The 23,286-nt window shown below is 41.7% G+C and overlaps 1 protein-coding gene across 1 annotated transcript in view; it reads right to left on the bottom strand.

Moving 5' to 3' along the window:
- Positions 1-4,753: 4,753 nt before the first annotated feature.
- The window catches only part of cgnl1 (cingulin-like 1), a 28,008-nt gene continuing 9,475 nt past the window's right edge, over positions 4,754-23,286 (bottom strand). Inside the window, exons 9-19 of the mRNA XM_079283751.1 lie at positions 14,299-14,505; positions 14,053-14,157; positions 13,814-13,966; positions 12,673-12,843; positions 10,202-10,363; positions 10,024-10,113; positions 7,375-7,458; positions 7,037-7,161; positions 6,535-6,643; positions 6,276-6,439; positions 4,754-6,161 (exon numbers count right to left, since the gene is read on the bottom strand). Coding sequence (XP_079139877.1) covers positions 6,008-6,161; positions 6,276-6,439; positions 6,535-6,643; positions 7,037-7,161; positions 7,375-7,458; positions 10,024-10,113; positions 10,202-10,363; positions 12,673-12,843; positions 13,814-13,966; positions 14,053-14,157; positions 14,299-14,505 — 1,524 coding nt within the window. The 3' untranslated portion in view covers positions 4,754-6,007. The remainder of the gene's footprint in view (positions 6,162-6,275; positions 6,440-6,534; positions 6,644-7,036; positions 7,162-7,374; positions 7,459-10,023; positions 10,114-10,201; positions 10,364-12,672; positions 12,844-13,813; positions 13,967-14,052; positions 14,158-14,298; positions 14,506-23,286) is intronic.

Raw genomic sequence — 23,286 nt, 5'->3', positions numbered from 1 at the left:
TATAAAAGATTAAACTACCCAACACTGCGTAGTTAAAGCAGTTAAAATGAGCTCCACCCTGACTAACTAAAAGTGTTTACACATTAATACATCAATAATTATGATCCAGTTAATGTAGAACTGATACTGCAGGGATCATGCCGCATTATGAGTACTTTTACTTGTGATCCTTTGAGTAAACTTTGCTGCTGCCACTAAGTAAAAATTTGAATGCAGGACTTTTTCATAATGGAGTATTTGTATGGTGTTGTATTGGTATTGTGAATAAGTCTTCCAGCACTGCCGCTGTGAGAATGAGAAGCTCTTCTTCCGATTAAATAGAGGCAGAAATAATAACCGTATACTATAGGTACAGGAGGTGTCTTGTAATACAGGAGTTGCTTAAGCCAATACATTATTGATGCTGTTGATGGTGGATAGTGATGACAACACAGCGAACATTATTGTTACCTTCTGCCTCAAAACTACAACTTCACTCAGTTTTACATGATGAATTTACGCTCGTCAGCTTACACTCACTCATTCTGTCAAACATCTTTAAGGAACAGACAGACAATCATCCGAAGAGACAGATCACATTCCTTGTGTGAATGGACTGCAGTCACTCCCTTTTAATAGAAACGCGAGACACACTGGAGTCACAGAGGAATGGAGAGTCAAGTTTAAAGGCTGAAAGTTGCCACGCAAGTGCTTGTTCTCATTTTTCAACAAAGATCAGCTGTTAGCTGATGTCAAAATATATGTTAATAAATATAAAAAAGAAAAATTTCCAGAACTATACCAGAGGTATTTCTACAGGTCTAGCAGGTTAATCAGTAACCAGACGTCAAACAAATGGTATTTCTTTACTTCTGCAATCAGTGAGCCAGGCCTCTGGCCAAGTCCAATGTCATGTGGAAATCCTCTCCCATAAACATGTCATGTTTACTTCCAGTTTTGATTGTCTCACTGTTTTGTTTCTTACAATAAGACCAGATTGATGTGGTGAACACATGACTGAAACAGAACAACTGTATGTCAGTTTAAATCATGCCAAAACGTTATCAAGGGCATTTATGAATATTTTAGTGATGAATCGATTGTCGCAGCCCTAAAGAATCGATAAAAATGAGCTCTACCAACTACAACATTACAATTCAGCAAACACATTAATCTTATTATATTATAATAGTTCAACACTCACAGGAGACATTTGAGATACTTTAACTAGCAGTACATTTGCGAGTGGTGCTTGTGCTTTTGTGTGTTGTGTTATTTTACTTGTAGTGTTATAATAATAGTAATATTTTACTATTACTGTGGGGTATAGCTACTGAGTGCTTTCTCAACCACTGGAAGGTAATAAGTGACAGTACGTAATAAGTGATAATTACGAGTAAGTCGCGTGTGTTGTTTGTTGCTGCATGCAGGTCAGGTGTTTGGTCTTCTCTCCTGTGTGGGAGCAGTGTTTCTGTTGAAACCAACGACAGTAACTTGTCTGTTCAGATTTGTGTTGACTTGTGTTTTTGCTTGACATAAAAGCACCATTACGACTGCTGACAGACAATGTGCTGTCTGTGTTGAAATGGCACAGCTTCACAATGCTGCACTGTTTTCCGGAATGTGTGGAAACCTTAAAAAGCAACTGACAGTTGTAATTTACATTCATTGATTTTAGGGTTGTTCAAAAATAGCTATGTTCTGTTAGCCAGAGAGATGGAATTAGTACAATTTTAAAGGCTGAATATTGTTACTTACTGCTGTACAGACAAATGCGTGCTCTTTAGGTTTATTTTTTTATTTTTTTATAATTTGTTTTAAAAGAACAACACTAACATCCATGCTGGCTTGCAGCCTGTGGCTCACTGGGTTAAGAGGTTCGTCTGGGAACCGGAAGGTCAACGGTTCGATCCCCGACTGGGACGTGTTACGTGTTGAAGTGTACCTGAGCAATACACTGAACCCCCGACTCCCCGGGCGCCGATCAATGGCAGCCCACTGCTCCCTATATACAGGGATGGGTCAAATGCAGTCGTCAAATTTCGTGTATGTGTAAAATGTATATGACAATAAAAATGGTTTCTTCTTCTTCTAAAAACAATTAATCATGTTAAGTGATGAGGAACATACTGCACAGTCCTCATTCTGTGTGAAAATGTCTTCTCAAGTTCAGCTGAAGCTAATATGAAACCTTAGCAAGTTCCAGATGCCCAGACTTTCCCTCTTTGTCTTTCCACAAACAGACTTTCCTCGTTGAGGGAAAGTAGCACAGAGGGAATTTTGGTACCAAAAACAGGCACAAAATTAGAACTGTGGATTTTTTTGCCTGAAAGTATTAAAATAGACCTGCACCGATGTAAACTAGGCTTGAAAAACCCTCCTTGTGTCTCCAATGGAAAGGAAATGACAACAGCTTTTGATAAATCACTTGTTCAGTGATCTAAGTGACCAAAAGGGGAGGAGCCCATTGGACCGGCTGGTTGCTGATTGTACAGTAGTAGTGACCATAGAGGATAAATGATCTTCTTCTGTTATCTCTGTTATAGCTCAGGCCTGTGATGATTGATACTGTGACAATGCTGTGTGGAACCTTGCAAAAACTACAAATATAATCTGACACTAATCTGATCATCTTTCAGGTTTTTTAATCAAAATCTACATGTCAATTTGCCAAAATAATTCCTCCACATAATTGATTTAATTCTGAACAAGATCTTCCTCTGCTACTTTTTAAGAAATGGACTCAGCCATGTAAAACACAAAGAGTTGAGATGCATGAGAGTGACTCAAAACACACGAGGCCTGAAAGCAGGTTTGTCCTGTACTCAAGTGTTCACCGTCTGAGGTGTCGAGCGGATGTTTACCTTGGTGTCATTGTACAGAGCCTGAGCAGCATTACTTGTTTTACTCGACACCAAAACTCAATGCAACTTTGTGGGTGGTGATCTACAAATACGATTTGAGAATATGAGGATATATTTAGGCCGCACCACAGCATGTAAAGTTGCTGAAAAAGGTCTTATACCTCTTATGAGCACTACATTCTGTAAACGTCATAAATATCATAATAATCACTCACAAGTGACAGACTCCCCCCTTTATGTCCCTCTGGGTCTGCAGAGGTCTGACAGCTCGGCTCTGTGATAATAACCAGCTTCCACTCCCACTGACAGACCATTTACTGTTCACCACGTCATAATTAATGCTGTATATACCTATAGAAACATAATTGAACTCAGAGAACCAAAACTATGAAACCTAGTACCGTTGTTGCAGCTAGGGGGCAGCATGGCACTGTGACATTTGAACAGAAATGATCACAAGCTGTTTTTAGTATTTCTGTCCACGTACACTTAACGCCAGAGTTGTCTCTGGATCCCTGTAAGACTTGTTGTACTTGTATGTGTCCTATCTAGAACTGTGAAATAGAGAGCTCCATCTGAAAACGAGAAGTTTTTTCATACCCTCTACATTAGAAAACTCCCACAGTTGCCTCTCTCTCAGCTGCTTACCTCTTTCTTTCTCAGCAGTCTCTCTGGTTGAAGTCACTCAAGCACATAAAGGAATCCCAAGAATGACCACCTTGTGAAGCATACACAACTTTCCCCTCTTAAGCCGTCCAGTCTGCAGCCCCTGTTAGTTTACTGCTTGGCTTGACACGAGAGAGAGAGAGAGAGAGAGAGAGAGAGAGAGAGAGAGAGAGAGAGAGAGAGAGAGAGAGAGAGAGAGAGAGAGAGAGAGAGAGAGAATACTGTCGCACTCGAAAGGTTGATTTGTTTGTTCCACATGGAATAGCAACAAATGAAGGTCATGCCCTGCCAACAATAGCCAGTAGGCCAGTGTGAATAGGAAAGCCCCGTCTGTTCACCTCCTTGTTCTGCTGTAATCAGCTGTAGGTTGTAAAGAGAGTTTTCTACACCTCCAGCTTTATCATTTTAAAACATGACATCAAAGTAGATTAATGGGGCTTTTTTTGTCACAGAAAAACACTCTTTAATATCAAGGTGTAAGAAGATCTCGACAATGTGACCCACATCAATTACTTTCAACTGCTTGCTCCGACTAGACACCAGGATTTTATGTTTTGTTTTACCCCAGAGACTGAAGGAGGTCAAAGCTCATGCACTGAAAGGTGTTCAGGCCCAAACACAGGATTCATATGCTTCATATGTTCCAGCAGGAAAAACATTGACACACTGAGTACAAAATTAAAGATAAAGAGCCGCTATTGACACAGCTGCTTTGACCCCGCAGAGATTTTATCGCAGGATGAATGAAGTCAGCGTACAAACCTCACTCGACTGAGCCAATCGTCTCAGTCGAAACCTACTTTACACCTCGACTCTACTAGATTTCAGAGAAAATTATTGTTCTTTTTATTCCACGACTGCTGTCAGATTTTATTCACGTATTTTTTAGGAATAAAACACAAAATGATCGTCATATAACATAGTTAAATCAGCTCCACATTGAAGTAACTGCACACATTGTAACACACAGGTGATGAACATTTAATGTTATCTATTAAAACACTGAAAAAGGACATTTAGAAGGAGCTCTTATTTACATTTTGCTGACAATATTTTACTTAAAATGTCAACATTTTAGGTGGTGTTGATTTTCTTTTCTCAAGTAGGGGATCTGAAAACTGAAACTAATTATAGACACATATCTTAATTTATTAATATTTTCACATTAATAAATAGATTTTTCAATGACGGAAAATAAGTAGACGTAGTATTAAGAAATTGAAAATATGTATTTGGACCTTTTGTGGAAAAAACCACACCAGACAAATTATTAGTTAAATTATTCTTCGTTCTTTAGTTCAACACCTCTTAAAACATGTCTGGAAGGGATGTTTAAATGTTAAAATCAGCTGCCAGGAATTATTTAACAGGGAAAAGCATGTGAGAGTAACTGGAAGTAACTTTATTTTAGTGTCAGCAGGATTTATGAACATACAAATGTGTACAGAGAGGTAGTGGCAGCAATTTCAATCAATCCACTCCACAGTTGTCACACTCGGGCGTATTCAGCACAGAGCCGACAGAGAGTGCAAATCATCAGTGTAGCAAAACATCAACTGTCAGTTTATCTCATCTGAAGAAATTCCCTTATTGACTTCAAGGAAAATTAGAGGTCTGCACATGTACAAGGAATTGCAAGGCTTGTTCAGCACTGTAACAGCTAGAAGTCCGATTCAGAATCAATAGTCAGAGAAAAGACTTGAGAAAGTTAATTTAGGTTAATTGTCACATGATGTTAAATGAAATTAAAGCAATACTGTGATTTCACTAATATTTGGAGTAATGTGTCCGATAAAATTAAAACAAATGCCTGCAGATAATATTTTTGTGGATCTATTATTTGTATCAAACCATATAAAACTGTATAAAAACAGATGTGTACAAAGTCCCTCATTTACTGTTCCCTAAAACCCTCAATGAGCCAGGATATTGTGTATTAAGCCGTGAATAAATAAGAAAATAATCCTGGCACTCATCACTTCATACACTTGGATTTGATCTTCATTCATTAAAAAAAAAAGGCAAATATATTTAATTTAACTGAATGATATAAAAATTAATATCCATATACTGTAGGTAAATTTAACATATTTGACAGGCATAAAAACTGAGGGTTAATAACCTCACATTGTTCACAAAGGCAGTACTGGTTGCGTTGCTTTACAGTGCATTACAAAGGAAAATCCACTCAGAATAACACTGGCAAATTTACATCATTTGGGAATGTAAAAATACCAAATTAAACAGTATATACATTTAAAATCTACGGGACAATCTAAAACATCAAACTTTTTACGATTTCATACATTAATCTCAAAGCTGCTCAAATAATACTGAGGGAATTTATGGACAGTGAGATTGTATACATAATTAATCACACAGATGTTTCGGTGTAATATCTACAGTTATTCTTCAAAGAGCACATGGCCCGAATCTCCAGCTGTTAAGACCAACAGTGACGCATATGAAGCAGCTTTATCCTCCACCTCAGGGTTTGTTTACAAAGTGAAGGTGGACAAGATGTTGTCCTGACTCGAGGAGCGCTTGTACCCCAGTGATGAGCTGAAGTACGTCTCCCCGTCAGTGCTGATGTCATCGTCGTCGTCGTCGTCGTCCAGAGTGTTGAGCAGCGGAGCAGATGTGCTCTTACGCCTGGATGACACAAAACAATATAATAACTAGGACACTGAGAATGTCTGTGTATTATATTTAAACCTTTTCCTTTTTTAGTCTGTTACGGTTGACAACTTGCTTTTATGCGTTTACCTGATCTCACTTCGCAGAGCTTTGAGTTGGCTCTGGAGCTGCTCGTTGGCCTCCTGTTGCTCGTCCAGGTCTCTCTGCAGCTTTTTCTTGCTGTGATCCAGTCGGTCGATCTCTTCTTCAGCCTCATCCATCTGCCTTTTTAAGGCCTTTAGACGCAGATTCAACTTCAAGAAGAACCAAAACACAGATCAACAAATATGTTCACCATGTGGCTATTAATCTACTTCAAGGTCTGTAGTAAATTGAGTTGGTTACATACTTGATCCTTTTGATCTTGCATTGAGTTGTTTTCTTCTTCACCTTGCATCATCATTTCTTTTACCTTCCTCTCTAGCCTGCGGTTCACCAGCTGCAGGTTGGCACGCTCCCTGAAACATATACGCCGTGCATCAGCATACTGTACATGTAGTGCAGCAAATCATTCACCTAGATGTATTAAGAGCAGATTCTCCACAAGGTTTGTTTACCCAGACTTGGACTATTTCTCCCAATAAGGAAATTATTTTAAAGTCACTGTCACAATTCCAATTGATCTACATCATTGAAATCAATATTCTAGATGTGTTCTCCTATATAGGCTCCAACATTGTAGCCTGAATCCATCAGTGTCTAAGTTTAACTCTAACTTTTATCTGGAAGACACTACCTGGCTTGCATACCCAGCCTAATGAACCTCTCTACTTTCCAGTCAACTTTCCCTCTTCCATCACTTTGACCACCGCACACCTCATCTTTACTCCCCATCGGAGCCTTCATCTCACCTTTCCTCCCCCTCCAGCCTCGCCTCCAAATCCTGTATGCGGTCCTCCAGCTGGGAAAGCTGGCCCTCTTTGTTGGACTTGTGGGAGCCCTCTAAATGAACCACTCTGCTCTTCAGGTCTTTGGTCTAGAGAGATGACAAAGAGAGAAGTAGTGAGTGAGTGTGTTTGTCCCATATTATCAATGTATCAAAAATATGAATTAGAAATTGATGTGAGAATGGATACAATCAAATGAAAATGATGAAAAGACATGTGAATGAAATGGGTTGGTGCTTTGTTCTGAGTGTGTAGAGCAACACTGTGTGTAGTTGTTTTCCTCCAGACAGGAGAGTGTGTACCTGTCTCTCCAGAGCCATCTTGTCACACTCCAGGTCCTGTCTGCCAGCCCTCTCCTGCAGGAGTTCATTCCTCATCTGCTCCACCTGTCAAGCCGAGTCCAGACACTGTCATCGCTACACTTCCAAACAGTCTGATGACAATTATTATCAGACAATGTCTGTGTCTCAGTCACACCAAAAACCACCGCAGCGCTCGGTGACTCAAAAGGCTTAACAATAGAAGAGTTAATGCTCAAAGGGCTTTAGTTAATTGGTGATCTGGTTTTTCTTGTTTGGCACCATTCTATCATGTCTACTCAGTGACACAGGGTTGTAGTAAAAAACAAAATATATAATAAATCATTGACCATCTTTTTATGTGCAGAAAATATAGCTGTGGACTTGGCAACACTTTTGTGTAAACATTAAAAGGAATAGTTAAAGAATTTTGTGAATGTGGTTATTCGATTTCTTGCTGAAAGTTATGATCAATACCACTCTCATGTGAAAAATATGAAGCTTCCACCTGCAGGCAGTGATCTTAATTGACCAAATCCACCTATCAGCACCTCTGAAGCCCACTGACATGTTATATATTGTTCGTGCACAGTTGTGCTTTTACATGGGGTTATGTGAATACAGTATGATTTTGTCACCAGGCCAGCTGTTTCATCCTGTAGCCTTTATGCTAAACTAAGATAAGTTACTGCTGGCCTTATATTTATTTTACAAACAGATAAGAAAGCGCTACACGTAAATCTTCTTGTCCAATTCTCAGCGAGAATGTGAATGAGTGTATTTCCCAAAAAGTCGAAGTATTCCTTTAATACTAATCTGGTGTCATCATATATCCACTCTCTGAACACAACATCAACCCGGAGAGGCCTTACTGCATGAACATGACTGCTCAGTGATAGCCTGGTTTAAAAGAACGAAGAATGAAAAGAAATCGATACAGTGGTGATGGTTCTTTCTTTGTGAGGGGAGCTTAGAATTGGTGATATTTTATGCCAATTAGTGGGTGACAGTGGGCTGCTCTGATGAACGATGGCCCCTATAACTGGTGCACCCAGCACAGTGCTTGAGGGAGCTGAATCAGCAGACTGGAACATACAGCGAAACTAATCTGCTTTGTGAAAGACGGCAGGAGAGGAGAGGGGAGATTACTCTCATTTAGACAGGAGAGGAGCACCTGGTGCCAGGAGAGACGCAGGTGTTCTTCCTGCTGCCTCTGCTGCAACCTCACCACCCCTCCAACCCATAGCCATATACCCCCCCCCCCTCCCAGACAGTAAAGCACACACACCAGCAGTATACCCGCATGCATGTGTGTGTGTGTGCACTGACAAACACACACCACTAGCACTCAACCATACTCCACTCTGAGTGCACAAAGCTCAAGTGTTGCCTTGACAACAGACTTCAGCCTCATGCTGAACCAACGCCACTTTGTCCCGACGCCACTCTTTACTTGCTGCCAGGAGTTTTTAAAACAGGGAAAGCATTTCACGAGATTTAAAACACTCTACGCGACCACACTGAGCTACGGGACGCACATTAATTCTTCTTTTTGGTCACAACTTTTGAATCTGTGTCAGTTCCGGACTGAGAGGAACCTGTAGCCAAACCTTACAGGCCTGTGTTTGGATGTTTTACATTTAATTTAGTTATTTATTTTATTTATTTTGCACAATTCAAACAATACAATTAAAAATAAACAAACATAACAGAGATAAATGAATATCACAGTGCAGGAAGTGGCAGAAAGCCAACTGGGCCTTTTTGAATATTAAGGAGCAAACTTTGACTACAAGACATAAACATTTGCATAAACCGGTAGGGTTGCAAAGAAGCAGCGTTACTGCATTTCAAAAACTCCAGAACCACCATCCTCCCTCTGATTAGTAAGCACTCTCCCACAATCAATGAACAATCCTAAAAGCACATGCACATTATATAAATCTGACTTCACAGTGCTTCTGTCAGCAGCTTTCTCAGGGAGAGCGGATAACTGGAGCATTTGCTTGCTAGGATATAAAAACTGACTTCAAGCACAAGAACTGTATTTGTTCTCAAGATTACTGAGGGAGAGTTCACTTGGAAATTACTGAGCGTAATTTCCAAGTGAACTCCCCAACCTGAAAACTTGAGACATTTGGCAGCTCGCATATTTTGGCTGGAGCGGCGCATTGAGAGGGGTCTTTTGTGACTGATGCATGAAAATTGGATCGGCGCTCTCAGACCACACTGGCAGGCCGCCAAACCTGAATGATTATGCAAGATCATCTTACAAAGCAATAACCAGTCCACTTTATCCAGACCAGAAATAAACTGGGAATGTTGCAGTGTGGATATTATATGGAGAGACACAGACACCTGAGAGTGAGCATGTACACCAAAGCACTGATCGAACCCGTCAACCTGCATTTTAATCATGTAAATTGAATCTTTCGGGATCACTTTTGTGTTGTGGGGATCATATGTTCGTTTTGTTCAGAGATTAGTGTTTGCGGTCATGATGTTAGAGGTGGAAGACAAAGCAACAGGAGATCTGGATATCATTTACAGGTTGAGATGGAACAGAGACACGTCTGTGAGAACTAAAGTAGACATGGACAGCAGCAGCAGGTCACCGTGACAGGCGAGCACTGATAATGAGAATGAGTTTACCTGCTCTCTTCCTCGGTCTATCCTGTTCATCAGCTGGTCTCCAGTCTGACGCTCCTCATCCAGGTCCAACTCCAGCTGAGCGACCCTGTCCTGCAGAACGAAGCAGTTACATCCGTAAAGTCAGTGAGTGTTTCTATCTAACTCGTCAACGGGGGCTTTATTTGACATCATTATGCACCTCTAAGACTTTGACGTGTCGAGCTTTTTCGTCTTTCGCTTGGGCCTTCTTGTCGGCATCCAGCTCCAGATCACGAACCATTTTCTCCAGAGTCGTCTCCCTGAGCACGGCCTCGTCTCGTTCTCTCTGACACTGCCGCAGGTCCTCCTTCCGGAGTGACAACTAAAACGAAATCAATCGATATACTTCACACGTACAAATTACTGAAACTTGCTTATTGCAAACACATTTCATTGCCCTGTATAAATACCTAAATCACATCTGTTTACAGAGAATATTTCATTTTGCCCCCGACGGTCAGTGAGTAGTAGGGGTTCAGTGTCTCATTAAAAGGACCCTCAGCATGGTGATGAATACTTCTTGAAAGTCCATATCCCTGTTAAATATCTCATCTTGCTTCTTATCTTAGGTCGCCTAAGTATTTTAAGTATCACCACTGTAGCTATGACCAACAATTTAGTTGCTGCCTAGGGAAATTATTATATGGCTCCCCTGAGTAACTAATGAATCCAGTGCAGCTTGTTTCCCCCTGTGTTCATTCAGCAGCTGTGCCCCCCACAGCTGGAATATTGCCCCCATTGCTTAATGCTAAGACAATGAAAAATCATCATCTGCTTTTATGTCTAACCCAGAACAAATATTTGGCCATTAGTGCAAAATAGTTCCATATTTCATCATGTAAATAAATACTTAATAAGCCATGGAGCTAAGCTAAGCATACAATTACTTAGTAATAAGTGTAATGGGATAATTGTGCATCCTCACTCAGGTCCTAAATATCAATAATCAAGAACTGAATCAATTACTGTAATGACCTGATCTTGACTGAAACTTGGCAACACAACACACTGCTGTTTTTATTCAGCCTTCCCTCTTGAAAAGAAAGACTTTTAAAGAAACCGCATGAATGTGCCCTGCACTTGTGATTTTAGTGATAGTCTGCCAAGTTCACATGGGTGGAGACGGACGAGGTATTTGAGAGCAGCTGGAAAAGCGGACTCACTAGGCCCAGTCCAGAGCAATCTGTGTCTCAGGAGAGGTGGAGGAGGATGTGAATCCTGCCAGCACAGCTTTCACAACAATGATATCACAACACTGACATCCTCCTCTTCCTGTGCACCAGCTGGATGTAGACAGGAAAAAAGGGATACTGACCACGTCCTTACATACACACTTGCTTAAAGTCCATATCAGGAACAATTAGATGAGTAAATCAGTCAAATCTAATGGCAGCATGTCAAATATAGGCTGAAAGCGATGACAACAGTTTCCAGCAGATGGTTCCTTTCAGAAGAGGAAATGTCAATAATCTTCTTTTTTCTTTGCGATAAAGCCGCATGAGCTGAAGAGCGAGGCATAGCCCGCCAAAACCGCTCATAAAAAGGTGCCTAGTGGAGTTTTCATTATAAACAGACATGGCTTTGTTTTCAGGGTTAGAGTTACGGTACAAACATACCGAATGCATTTTCTACCTCAGAAAACATTTGCAAAGCCCTTTCTTCTAATGTTTTGAAGTCTGCAGCGTTTGGATCGGCTTGTTTACAGTTTTCTTCTCTTCCATTATTGGCACATTGCTTCCTTTTGGAGCACATTATCTCTAACAACTGTGCAATCAACAGTACTTTACTACATTACTGACTGCACAGTCATGTAACATTACATTACTTTACAGAACCACTAGTGATTGAAAACTCTTTTTACACGACCACATCCAATCTCAAACACTACTCACTTTGAACTCACTAAAACAGAAAGTGTCAGGCACTGAAGCCAGTTTCCTTTGATGTAATGTGTAATGCTCCTTTGTGTCTATAGCCCTTCTTCTTCCTAAACAGCATTATATCTATTATATATGTCCTAAAGAATTTCTGCTTTCACTAAACTATAGCAATGTTTCTGTGTGGGTCTAGTTCGATAAATACAACAACATAAGCCATCCTCTTTCAAACATAAATCATTCACCTTTATCTGTTCTTATCTTCAACAAAAACATTCTTCACATTCTTAAGTCCTGACAAGGATGAATTGTGTGGATGGAAACAATGCAGAGTGGTCACAGGTTAAGTTTCACCGTCATGGTGTTGTGGCCACAAATCAAAGGATTATAAAGGATTTCTCCACATTTCAATTTTAATTCTAACTCTGAGTGTAAACATTAATTTAATAAAGAAAAGAGATTTCCAATGGCTTTACTCAGCTCAACTGCTTCACTTTAATACTTTTGGGTTTGAGAGGACAGCAGGGAGCAGAAATACCTAAGTGATGACATCAAGACAGGATGATGTTAGTGGGAGGGGTCAAACAAAACGATGGCTCATCATCTGATGTTCTGCATGGGAGGGCTCAGACGGGCTGACTAATGATGGCCTTGATGTGACCACTCTGACCGTGAAAGCTGGGTCAGCATTGAAATCTGTGACTCATCGCTGAGGGCCCATTACGTCAGATGAGGCTGACGTAGCCCACTGTACCTCTTCTTGCAGGGTTTTGGTAGTCAGTAGGCACTTGTCCAACTCCTGTCCTCGCTCCTTCAGAAGCATCTGCAGATCAGTCAGCTCCCGACGGTTGTTCTCTTTATAAATATCAATCTGTTCCTGGAGCTCCAGCGTGGACGACTGGGACGCCACCACAATATCATTCATCTGTAGGCACAGTGAGGGGGAGCAAGGTGAGGGAGAGCACGGAGAGGTAGAGCACGGAGAGGTAGAGCACGGTGAGGTAGAGCACGGTGAGGTAGAGCACGGAGAGGTAGAGCACGGAGAGGGAGAGCACGGTGAGGTAGAGCACGGTGAGGTAGAGCACGGTGAGGTAGAGCACGGAGAGGTAGAGCACGGAGAGGTAGAGCACGGTGAGGTAGAGCACGGTGAGGTAGAGCACGGTGAGGTAGAGCACGGTGAGGTAGAGCACGGAGAGGTAGAGCACGGAGAGGTAGAGCACGGAGAGGTAGAGCACGGAGAGGTAGAGCACGGAGAGGTAGAGCACGGTGAGGTAGAGCACGGAGAGGTAGAGCACGGAGAGGTAGAGCACGGAGAGGTAGAGCACGGAGAGGGAGAGCACAGTGAGGGAGAGCACAGTGAGGGAGAGCACAGGGCGAGAGACAGAAAGAAATATGAGGAAAAAAGCAATGAGTCCACATATCCGAACCTGAATCCTTTAGAATCCCTTAATTAAAAAAAGGAAAGTTAAATACTTCAATGGTACAAAAAAGAAAATGTGTTTCAGGCATTCTTCCCCCTGAAAAAGACCCTGTGAGGTCAAAATCAGATGGCATTTTAAACCAACATGCATGACTAAATTACACTTTTCATATACTCCTCCTAGCTCTCGAAGAGTGCCCGAAGAACAGTTTATTGTCTTTGACCAGTTTTCTTTTTCGTCTTCAAGAGCAAAGTAAGGTCCTGTGAACTGACTGCATGTGAAGCTCAAGGAGCACTTGGCCTCTGCATTGTTTTAAATAACTCTTTATTTAAGAGCTAGTCAACTCAACTCTTTGATAAGAGACTCATTAGACTCAAAGATGAATAAAATGGAGCCTGCCATCTGAGACCACCTCCACTAATGCGTCACCTGCTAGAATGGATGTCCCTGTACTATAGACTCAAGTCCACTCACCTCCCTCTGAAGTTTCTCCACTGTGCGGTCCAGCAGCGTCCTCTCATCCTCCATGTCGTTCTTCATGCGCTTGAACTGTTCCTTCCGAGTCCTCTCTTCTTGAAACCTCTCCTCCAAGTCCTTGTGTTCAGCGCTCACTTTGGAAAAGTTCCTCTGTAGAAGGACACAATTTGAAAGATGTCAAACCGTCCTTGTGACATTTCTCTACATGCAGTGTCGCACAGTGTCGCTGATCTCACCTGCACATCCTCCAACCGACCGGTCAACGCTCGATTGGCACGCGACATCTCCTCTTCTTGCTCCTTAATTTCATCCAAAGATTCTTCCAATTGCTTTTTCTCTCTCTGTTAAGCAGACATTGTGGCATATAAGACTCTCATAGAGTGGAATATGATGTGTTGGCAGTGTAGAACTAAACCCAGTAATATAATTAAACTAGCAGCAGTTCTGTGACTGACCACTCTTCATGCATCTGGACCCCTTACCTCCAGTCGGCCAGCTCTGTCGCCCTGCTTGCTCTCCTGTAGCTTGGCCTCATCGATGATGCGGTTGAGTTTGGCCACCTCGTTTTCCAGCTCCTGTGCACGCCTGCGCAGCCGATCGGCCTCTTGGGTCAGGCGTCCTGCTTGGCCCTCCGCTGCACCCTTGGCTGCCTCCACTTCAGCCTTCTCACGGACCACTGCTGCGCTGCTCTGCAGGTCACAGCAAGACACAAAGCTTCAGTACAAAGGAAGCAGCAGTCTGTGGCACTAAACAACGATGCATGATGGAACATTTGGAAATCTCTCAAACGCCTCATGCAACAAAAGCTATTTGAAGCCCTCAAGGGGTTCTCACTGAACCTTTGTTGCTCTAACAGAGTCAAAATGTCCTCCTGTAATTCTCTCACAATACATAATAACGCAGAGATGAAGGCAACTAAATCTGAGCATTCATTAGCCTCTGTTGATTGAGGGCCACACAAAGGAGATCTGCTAGTCTCCTGTGTCACTAGATTCAGAGTTTTTATACCTGACATACTCCTGTGAGATGGCTTTTTAGACAAGTGTTGTGACCAGTGTCGGTACAGTGGCAGGGACAGAGTTAATGGGGAGTCCTGTGAGATGTCCCCGTGCCCACATTTGTGAATGAAGACTGTGTTTTTGTGTTTGACATTTTGGGGTGGAATGCTGTGCAGTAGAGAAAGAGCAGGAGACACACGGAAACACGTTTCTGTGCGACAGAGACAAAGAATACTGACGACAATCACACAACTCAATCAGTGCGACAGAGAACAGGTTTCAGTTGTGATGACACCCTTCCAGTGAACAACAGCGTCTGTAAACAAAAGACATCCACTGACGTTTTGGAACGGAGCTGGAATGTTCGGAAAACTGGTTTGCCAATATCCTGTTGATCTCAGTACAGTGAGGTACAACACTACACAAGACTCTTACAAAGTGTGTGGTTACTGTTTCACTTTATAACCGAGCTGAAACATTAGCTACATTGAATTAACACTGAAGGTGTTAAAATGTGTCAAAGGGTAAATAAAGTTCAATGCTGTCTCTCTGCACAGGCAGGTTAAAGCACACACACACACACACACACACACACACACACACACACACACACACACACACACACACACACACACACACACACACACACACACACACACACACACACACACACACACACACACACACACACACACACACACACACACACACACTTCTGACTTGAAGTATCAACTAAATTGTAACCCAGCTGGTGAAACACTGATGAAAGGCAGTCCAAAACAATGCATCAATACAGACGGTAGAACTAAAAACTGGTTTCTATTTCTCGAGCAGTACCTACATCACAATCAGCAGGTAGAGGAAATCATGAAATATGGGTTCTTTCGTCTGACATTTATTTATCAGAAAAAAAATCATCACATGCCTCTTTTAAAAAGCACAAATAAACAAGTTATCACCGCAGATTATATATATATATGTCATTAATTAATTGCAGCCGGCAAAAGTGTGTAGTTTTGTGAGTTAAAGCACTCTCGTTAGTCTCACTGGGCGGTTGAAGGAGGTTTTGAAGGTGGTTACTTATTTACAAATGCAGAATTGAGTTTCTGCTGAAATCCAAAGTCTATTACTCTTCACCCCTTTATTATCTTGGTGACTAAGTTGAAAAGCACTCTTTGATCAAGTCGTCCCGTCGTCATCATGCGTGAATACAGACACATCCTGTACCAGAGAGTTGACTGGTGCCTCCCTGCTTCAGTAGAAGCAGGCCAGTAAGACCTGTTCCCCCCGTCTCCACAGAGCCGCCCTCATCTCTGCCTGACTGGGTCACTTGTTCAAAGGAGCGAGGAGCCTTGAACAGACACAGTACTGCGAAATACAGAGTTTTTACCTCTCAAGACAAATAAGAGGTCATGTTAGAAAACAAACGATACATTCGCAGTTGTCTGGACTGAAGTATCTGCAGTTTGGGCCCAGACGATGCGGTCTCTTGTGTTATGTTGGGTTACAGCAGCTTCCTCACGTTGCTTTGAAAACTCACATATCAAAGTGTTGGTTGCCAAATGGGATTGGGGGGGATGTCGGGCGAAACAAAGCTTTTGCTACAATAACTAGATGAGCACTGCGCAGAACAAGGCCATGCTCTATCCCGCAATGGTAATGAAAGTGAAACAGAATTCATGTATCTGCCCTGCGATTCTGTTAAAGGGTTCTCCCTTGATCCATTCTACCCTCTTCTAACAAGTTTCATGAAAATTGGGCTCGTAGTTTTTTCATAACCCTGCTGACAAACAAACTAAGAAAACGAACCTCTTCAGTGGAGGTAATAAAGCATTGACAGTGTGTGTCAGTGCTCCATTTTAACAAGATATATAACATGTTCAGCCCTCATACTACCCTGCCTGTCCCACTTCCCACACTGGGTCATACCAGTTACACACATGGACAAAGCCACCCAGCCAGAAAGAGATAGACCCCGCTGCTGCCTTCCTCTTTTTCAGCAGCCTTTCCATTCTGCAACTCTCATTACGTCTATTTGGACTGATTTCAACAGACCTGCATCATGATCTGGTATATTTATGTCAGAACATGAGCTTGTGGAAAGATCAACTTTCCTTAAATTGTAAAACATAACAACATAAATGTCACCTCAAATTATCATGTGCCTGAGAACCATTAATAATGCCGATTGCCTATTATATTGCCCACTCATATCTTATAAATTAAATTTCTCATGAGGCTTCACTAACTTGTATGCTACTACAAAAGTAAATCACTCATTAAAAGTGTTATTAAAGATTACCTAACAACCACTGAAGGATTAGTGCTAAGACAACAATCACTTTATCAGCTATTAGACAATGATTTGTTTAATTTGTCCATTTAATACAATTCTTTATCACCTCTTTAAATACAAATGTAACAAAGAGACTAAGAACACAAGCTGGTTCAGAGTATTAGTGCAATATCATAAAAGAATATGAGGTAATGTCATTCCGCTTGTCTTTTTCCGCTCCTCTACACTCACTCAAAGTTTGACTTGGTCTCTCTTGTGTACTCAAACTGTTTGCATAAAGTTGCACATTAACTAACTTTGTGCAGTCTTTGAAGCGCGCCACAAATGCGGCGGTGAATTATGTGTCCCAAGTCGTGTGCTGTGGTGAAATCCGGGCTCTCTCAGTTGTTCCCACCAAATAAGCCTCCAGCATAACAAAAGAGCTGATGGTCTAAAGACAAACACAGCTGCAAGTAACCTGCAGAACAGAAATCTACAACCCGACAGGGTACAATGTTTTCCTAGTTCAGTCCATATTCATACAAACTGTATTTTCAATAAATGTCAGCAGGATTAACCCCTTTATCAGATATACAGGTAACACCATTACAACTCACAATACTGCACATCAACTCTCATAGAAACATTTCAATAACAAGTCACCAAAGGCAGAGTTCAAATGCAACTCTGAGACCCACTATGAGCGGGTAAAAAGGTAGCCTGAAAATCAATCACAATCACTGTAAACACACAGGTAGTTTGTCCAAATGAAGTCATTTTCCACAAAGCCAGCTGCTTACATGTTATCATTGCTCTCCCCTCCCCATTCCCAACGTTTCTCTGCCTGTGCTTTGTCTTTCTTTTTGAAGACCATAATATCCCAAATGACTTCTGCCAGAGCGCCATCTTTGAAAAACAAACTGTGAAAACATTTGTTCCACAAAACCCAACAGAGTGGCGCAAAATATAACATGCAGTGCAGTAATACATTTAAAATGCAGCAGCAGCTGCAAAAACATGCTAACTGTGATTTGCTTCTGTAAAAGTTGAAGCCTCCTGCTATATTATTGAGCCTGCATGCTATGAAGATGTTGTAGACATGCATTATAGGTTGATTGGCCACTCAGGCGTTTACTCTTTTGATAGCTGGAGATGAAATGTCACCAATCCTGTTTTTCCTGATTGTGGGTTTGAGCTTTTTGACAGCTAAAGTGCTGTAGCCTCGTTGTGTCAAATACAAATGCATTTGTTGCCTTTGACGGAAGAGGCTTCAAATCCAAACTTGACTTAATTAAATAAAACTGTCCAAAGTCATTTAGAGTACAGGTCATACCTGTGTGGTATATCACCTTATCTGAACTTAATCCTCTTATCAGGAGAACTTTAAAAAAACATCTTTGGCAGTGTGGAAGCCCTGATTTCCTTTGCCAGCACAAAGTGTGTGTTACACATACAATATAATTCTTCATTAAAGAAGTTACCCAGACCCGAGGTTAACTGGAACAGAAGGCCTGACTGAAAGGAAGGATTGAAGTAGAAATTGAAATGTGACAGCTGAGAAGCACTGGCATCTCTTTGGTCAAAGGAGGGCCGTAATCAAATCTTGTCCTCTGAGAAATGTATACAGAAACCAGCTTTTAAAGTCTCTGTGCAAAGCCAAAGTGCAAGCTTGCAGGGGTGTTTGGATACAACATGGCATTATTGAGACTAGTGAGACTGTGACCATGCAGATGCTCTGAGTGACTTGATGATTTTGATATTAGATGTATTGAAAGAACATGGCTTCCTAAAAATCACAGCTGTTGACATCACACACACTATCGTCTGCAATTGTCAATGAAACAAGCATTGCTGTAAGACGTGGAAATGTTGTGATGTGCCTTCATCACAGTGCACCTAACTTGCAAGATGAAAACAAATAATTCTGAAAGAAAGGGTGAACGCACGACCTGAAGTGAGGTTTTCATGATCTCAGGGCTGCTCTGAAAAACTGTTCCAGTGGTCCAGGCCTAAGGCCAAAAAAGACGAGGTTTGAATAAACTTGTGAGCAAGAGAAGGATCGCCCAAAATCCACATCCCCCACAACACTAACAACTCAAACATGGGAGATCTCAACCCACACTTTACACAGTTACAGTGAAGTCCAACATTATGTTCTGAAAAGGTCAGCTGGCATAGTTACAAATACAAGATCAAAATGTAATCTAAAATTCCAAGAGGCTGGTTCTGATTCAATATTTCATGGTCATGTGGATCACAAGAAGGCAGAACATAGAACATAAAATGAACAATCCCTGACAAGTTTCCAAGAAAACACACTGCCTGCCTTTAAAAGCAATGCTTGATGAATGCTAACTCTCAGCTTCTAACCACTCGTCTCACATGTTATTGGTCATCTCCATGGGAGATGTATATTTAACTTGACACCTGCGAGTTGTTTTGGCAGGCTAGGCTCCCACCACATCAGCGCTCACAGGCAGCGAGGTAAAGGAACAACAAACACTCAAATCCAGCAACTGCCTGACTTCGCACGCACGTGACCCTCATATGGCCGTGCAGCAACATTTTCTCAACCAAACCTTTTCTGACTGAACTGCTGCTGTATTTAATTCTTCTTTTTAATGTCATCAATCTATAAAGTTATTATTAAAGCCATTTGAAGACCAACAAGGATAAACGGCTACTTCCTTGCAGTCTCGGTCAGGATCCAGAAACTCTCCATCGTTTCCTTCCTCACTCACTGCCCTGCATCTCCTACCAGCTCCTAAAGCTACGCTTGGAAATACAGTGCTATCATCAAACACACAGACGTATGCGGGAGTCCTTACTTTCAAAACATGCCTGAGGGGGAACTCTTCTGTGGGCCACATAAGTTTGATGATCAGACAGTAAGACTCCAGTTCACACACTGGCAGAGATTACTCAAAAGGCAGGCTGAGATACCAGCGAGAATGGCACAGGCAAGAAAATGAACTGTGGTGAGCGGCAGATCACTGCAGAGTCTTGTGTGGAAACTGTGGAGTTAGGAAATGAAAAAATACGGCATTTGGGATTGAGGTTACAGATGAGAGCGTGATAACAATGTGGCCGTGTTACACACTGTGCCTCGGGGCTTAGGTGAAACTTAACAAGAGCTGGAAATGGTGTGATAAGCACAAGGCTCTGTCTTTACAGTTAGGAAGGAAGAGTACAGCTGAGACCTATTAAAGCTTCTAACACTGAGAATCCGGAGTGCTGCGGAGATGGAGATGCAACTGCAGCACCCTGAAGAGGCATAAATGAAAAGGCCGTGGAGTTGAGTGAAAAAGGAGGTCCGCAGGGTGCACAGTCTCCACTTCGACCCCGACATTCCTGGAAACAGACCCTTCTCTCTACTCACCACACCTCATCTTTCCACATGTTTTGCATACCAGCACACACTGACACACAAGATCAAATCCACTTCCAAAATGTGCCTTTTGCTGCAGAGCATTGAGAACTCGGGTAAGTAAAAGTAAAAATAAGCAAATTCATATCTTCTTAAGAAAGTATGACCGAGATTTATCAACCCTGTTGAAATCCCACAGATTTCAGCTCATTGTAAACACAATGCAGCTTTCAATTTCAGACACAAAACAGCCCCCCCCCCCCCCCCCGCTCCTTTCAGGGGGTCAGCCACGCATCCCTTTTTCTACAGCACACTGACCCACTTATTCAGCATGTCCCAACCCCCGCTGCTATTATTGTGTGAAACAAACTCATCATTCATCATCGACTGAGGTCCGCAATTACCCCCACTCTTTCGGGGCACAGAAAGAAGAGGGGACACGACGCAACTCGGGAACGGCCGCTCATTAGATTAGCGATGGCTTGCCACTGCAATTAACTCGTATACAGAACAACTCAGTGCTCCCGTTTCCAGCATTCTTCTTTCGCATGGACTGCTCTGGTCAACCCAAACGTTAGGGCCACTCAGAGGGGGTCGGTTTGAGATGGGGGCACAAAAATAAAAGATGCACAGTTCACTGTGGCTCTCTTTCTCCTCTGTATGACAGCCTCATACAAAGTAGAAGCGTACATGAGATAATAAACAGCTTTCCCTTTTAATGCCAGGCTTTCTCAGAACCTGTAGCTCAGCCTATACTGGCCACATGCTGTGACCATTTGAGCTCCAAAAGGCTTTGGGTTTCATGGTGATGCGTGCTTGCTATTCTTTTGGAATGTGCACATCACGCTGTATTCTCACTACACAGAAAACCACAATGTCTAGATTAACAGTATTTATTACCCACATGCTTTCAATATGCTTATTTTGTAGATATGACGACAAAATTATGTATTTTATGTCCTAACTTGTCCGATCTTATTACCTGTTTTCACATTGCCCCGACATAAACAGCATATATAAACAGCGAAATCATAAAAGTGCAACTGTATAGATGAATTTGAGTTCATGTTTCTGCATAATGATAATGATAATGATTGATAGGCAGAGTTTTCTAATCTCTAAATGCCTCGGTGTAACCTGAGGACAGAACATTAATTCAAGGACATAAATGACTGAGAACTCTTTCATATCTTAAAAGGGAAACAAACAATGACTTCATCTTGTCAAGTGTTTACAAAGCACTGAGGGTAAAGCCCTGATGACATACTCCATCAGGGGAGCAGTACCTCTGTTTCAACCAAAGGAAGTGTTCTCATAGACTGTTGCTGCAGAGCGCTGCTGTGGACCCCCACCGGGCTGCAGGAAGCCGAGAACAAGCACAACTTCCACTCTTTGAGGCAAACAGGACACACGTGAGTCACACAGCGACCGACTGAAAACAATGTGTCTTCAGTCCTTTCAGTGCGCCGTCTCCTGCCATGCACTGCTGCTCCTCTTATCTTAACTCACCTCCCTCCATTTTAAAAAGGCTCTCTGCTGCTCTACCAGAAATCGACTTCAATCATTCACTCTTAAATGATGGCTGGTTCATCACCAGTTCAAGGAGGTTTATAGATCTTCATGTTCAGGTTTTCAGAAGTTTATTTCTCGTTAATATAGTAAAAACAGAACTATATATATATATATATATATATATATATATATATATATATAGTATAACAGGGCCTTTGTTTGAGAATTGCTACTAAGCTACAATAGTGACATGCCAACAAGACACCTTGTAAATATGAATCTACAGATAAATGTCTCTAAATGTTATTATTAATCATCCTTCTTCCTGTAAAATGTTCCTCCCTACAGTGACAAGCTGAGATAAGACAACACCTCCACACTCCCATGAACAATGATTACGAGCCACATTTAACTGTTACATCGTGTTTCATTTTTATCAGTTTGCTCTGTTGATGCAGCTCAAGTGTGTCAACTCAAGCTGAACTGAATTTCCACTTGCGTCATCTGAAAAACATCGTACAGCTTCAAACTGCAGGAGGTGAATATCTCATTATGTGCTGATCAGAGTGTTTAAGCTACTTTGTTTATACACTGCGATGACGTCACCATTAAAAACCCGGATGTTTTTCAGCTCTTTATCATAAACAAAAACAATTCATGATTTATGATTCATGACTAACGCAGCAGCAGCACAAAGCCATGTGCTTGTGAAATCATGAATCTATGCATGTACAAGTATTACGGGGTTAACAGAAATTTAAATATTGATTAGTCAACTGCAGGTACATGAAGCTAGTTTGGTGCTACTGAGGCATGTTGTTAGAAACTATTAGTCACCAAAGTATTATGCCGAGTATGGGTCTGTGGAATTATGTTGTTGAATGATAATATTTCAAAGTTTTTGTTGTATAATATAAAAAAATATCTCATCTTACTCATGTTAAACATTTCTAAAATTGCAATAGAGACAAATAAAACAAGGCCTCTTTGCCTCCATTGCCTGCTATTCTTGCAAATCCTTTCCACAGAAATAAAGTCATACAGATTTAAAGTGCCATGCTTCTTGAAACAGTATATCCTGCCGCTTATAGAACCAGTGACTCAGTATTTTGACACTCAGTGCTACAGATAAGCCCCAACCCCTGGTGATGAACATATGGCATAACTTGAAATGCAAAACACACACACAGTTACAGCTCCCCCGATGCGCTGCTTATCTTGACTCTCCTCTGTGACAGGGTGTGTTTCTGGAGTGGGGGTGGGCAAAAGCTAAGGAAGTGAGGAGGAGGGAACACAAGAGTCAAACTGAAGGAGAGGG

Source organism: Melanostigma gelatinosum (genome assembly GCF_949748355.1).
Source record: "Melanostigma gelatinosum genome assembly, chromosome: 2".
Taxonomy (NCBI): Eukaryota; Metazoa; Chordata; class Actinopteri; order Perciformes; family Zoarcidae; genus Melanostigma; species Melanostigma gelatinosum.
Note: the sequence above shows the minus strand (reverse complement) of the source record. Positions and strands in the feature narration are given on the sequence as shown.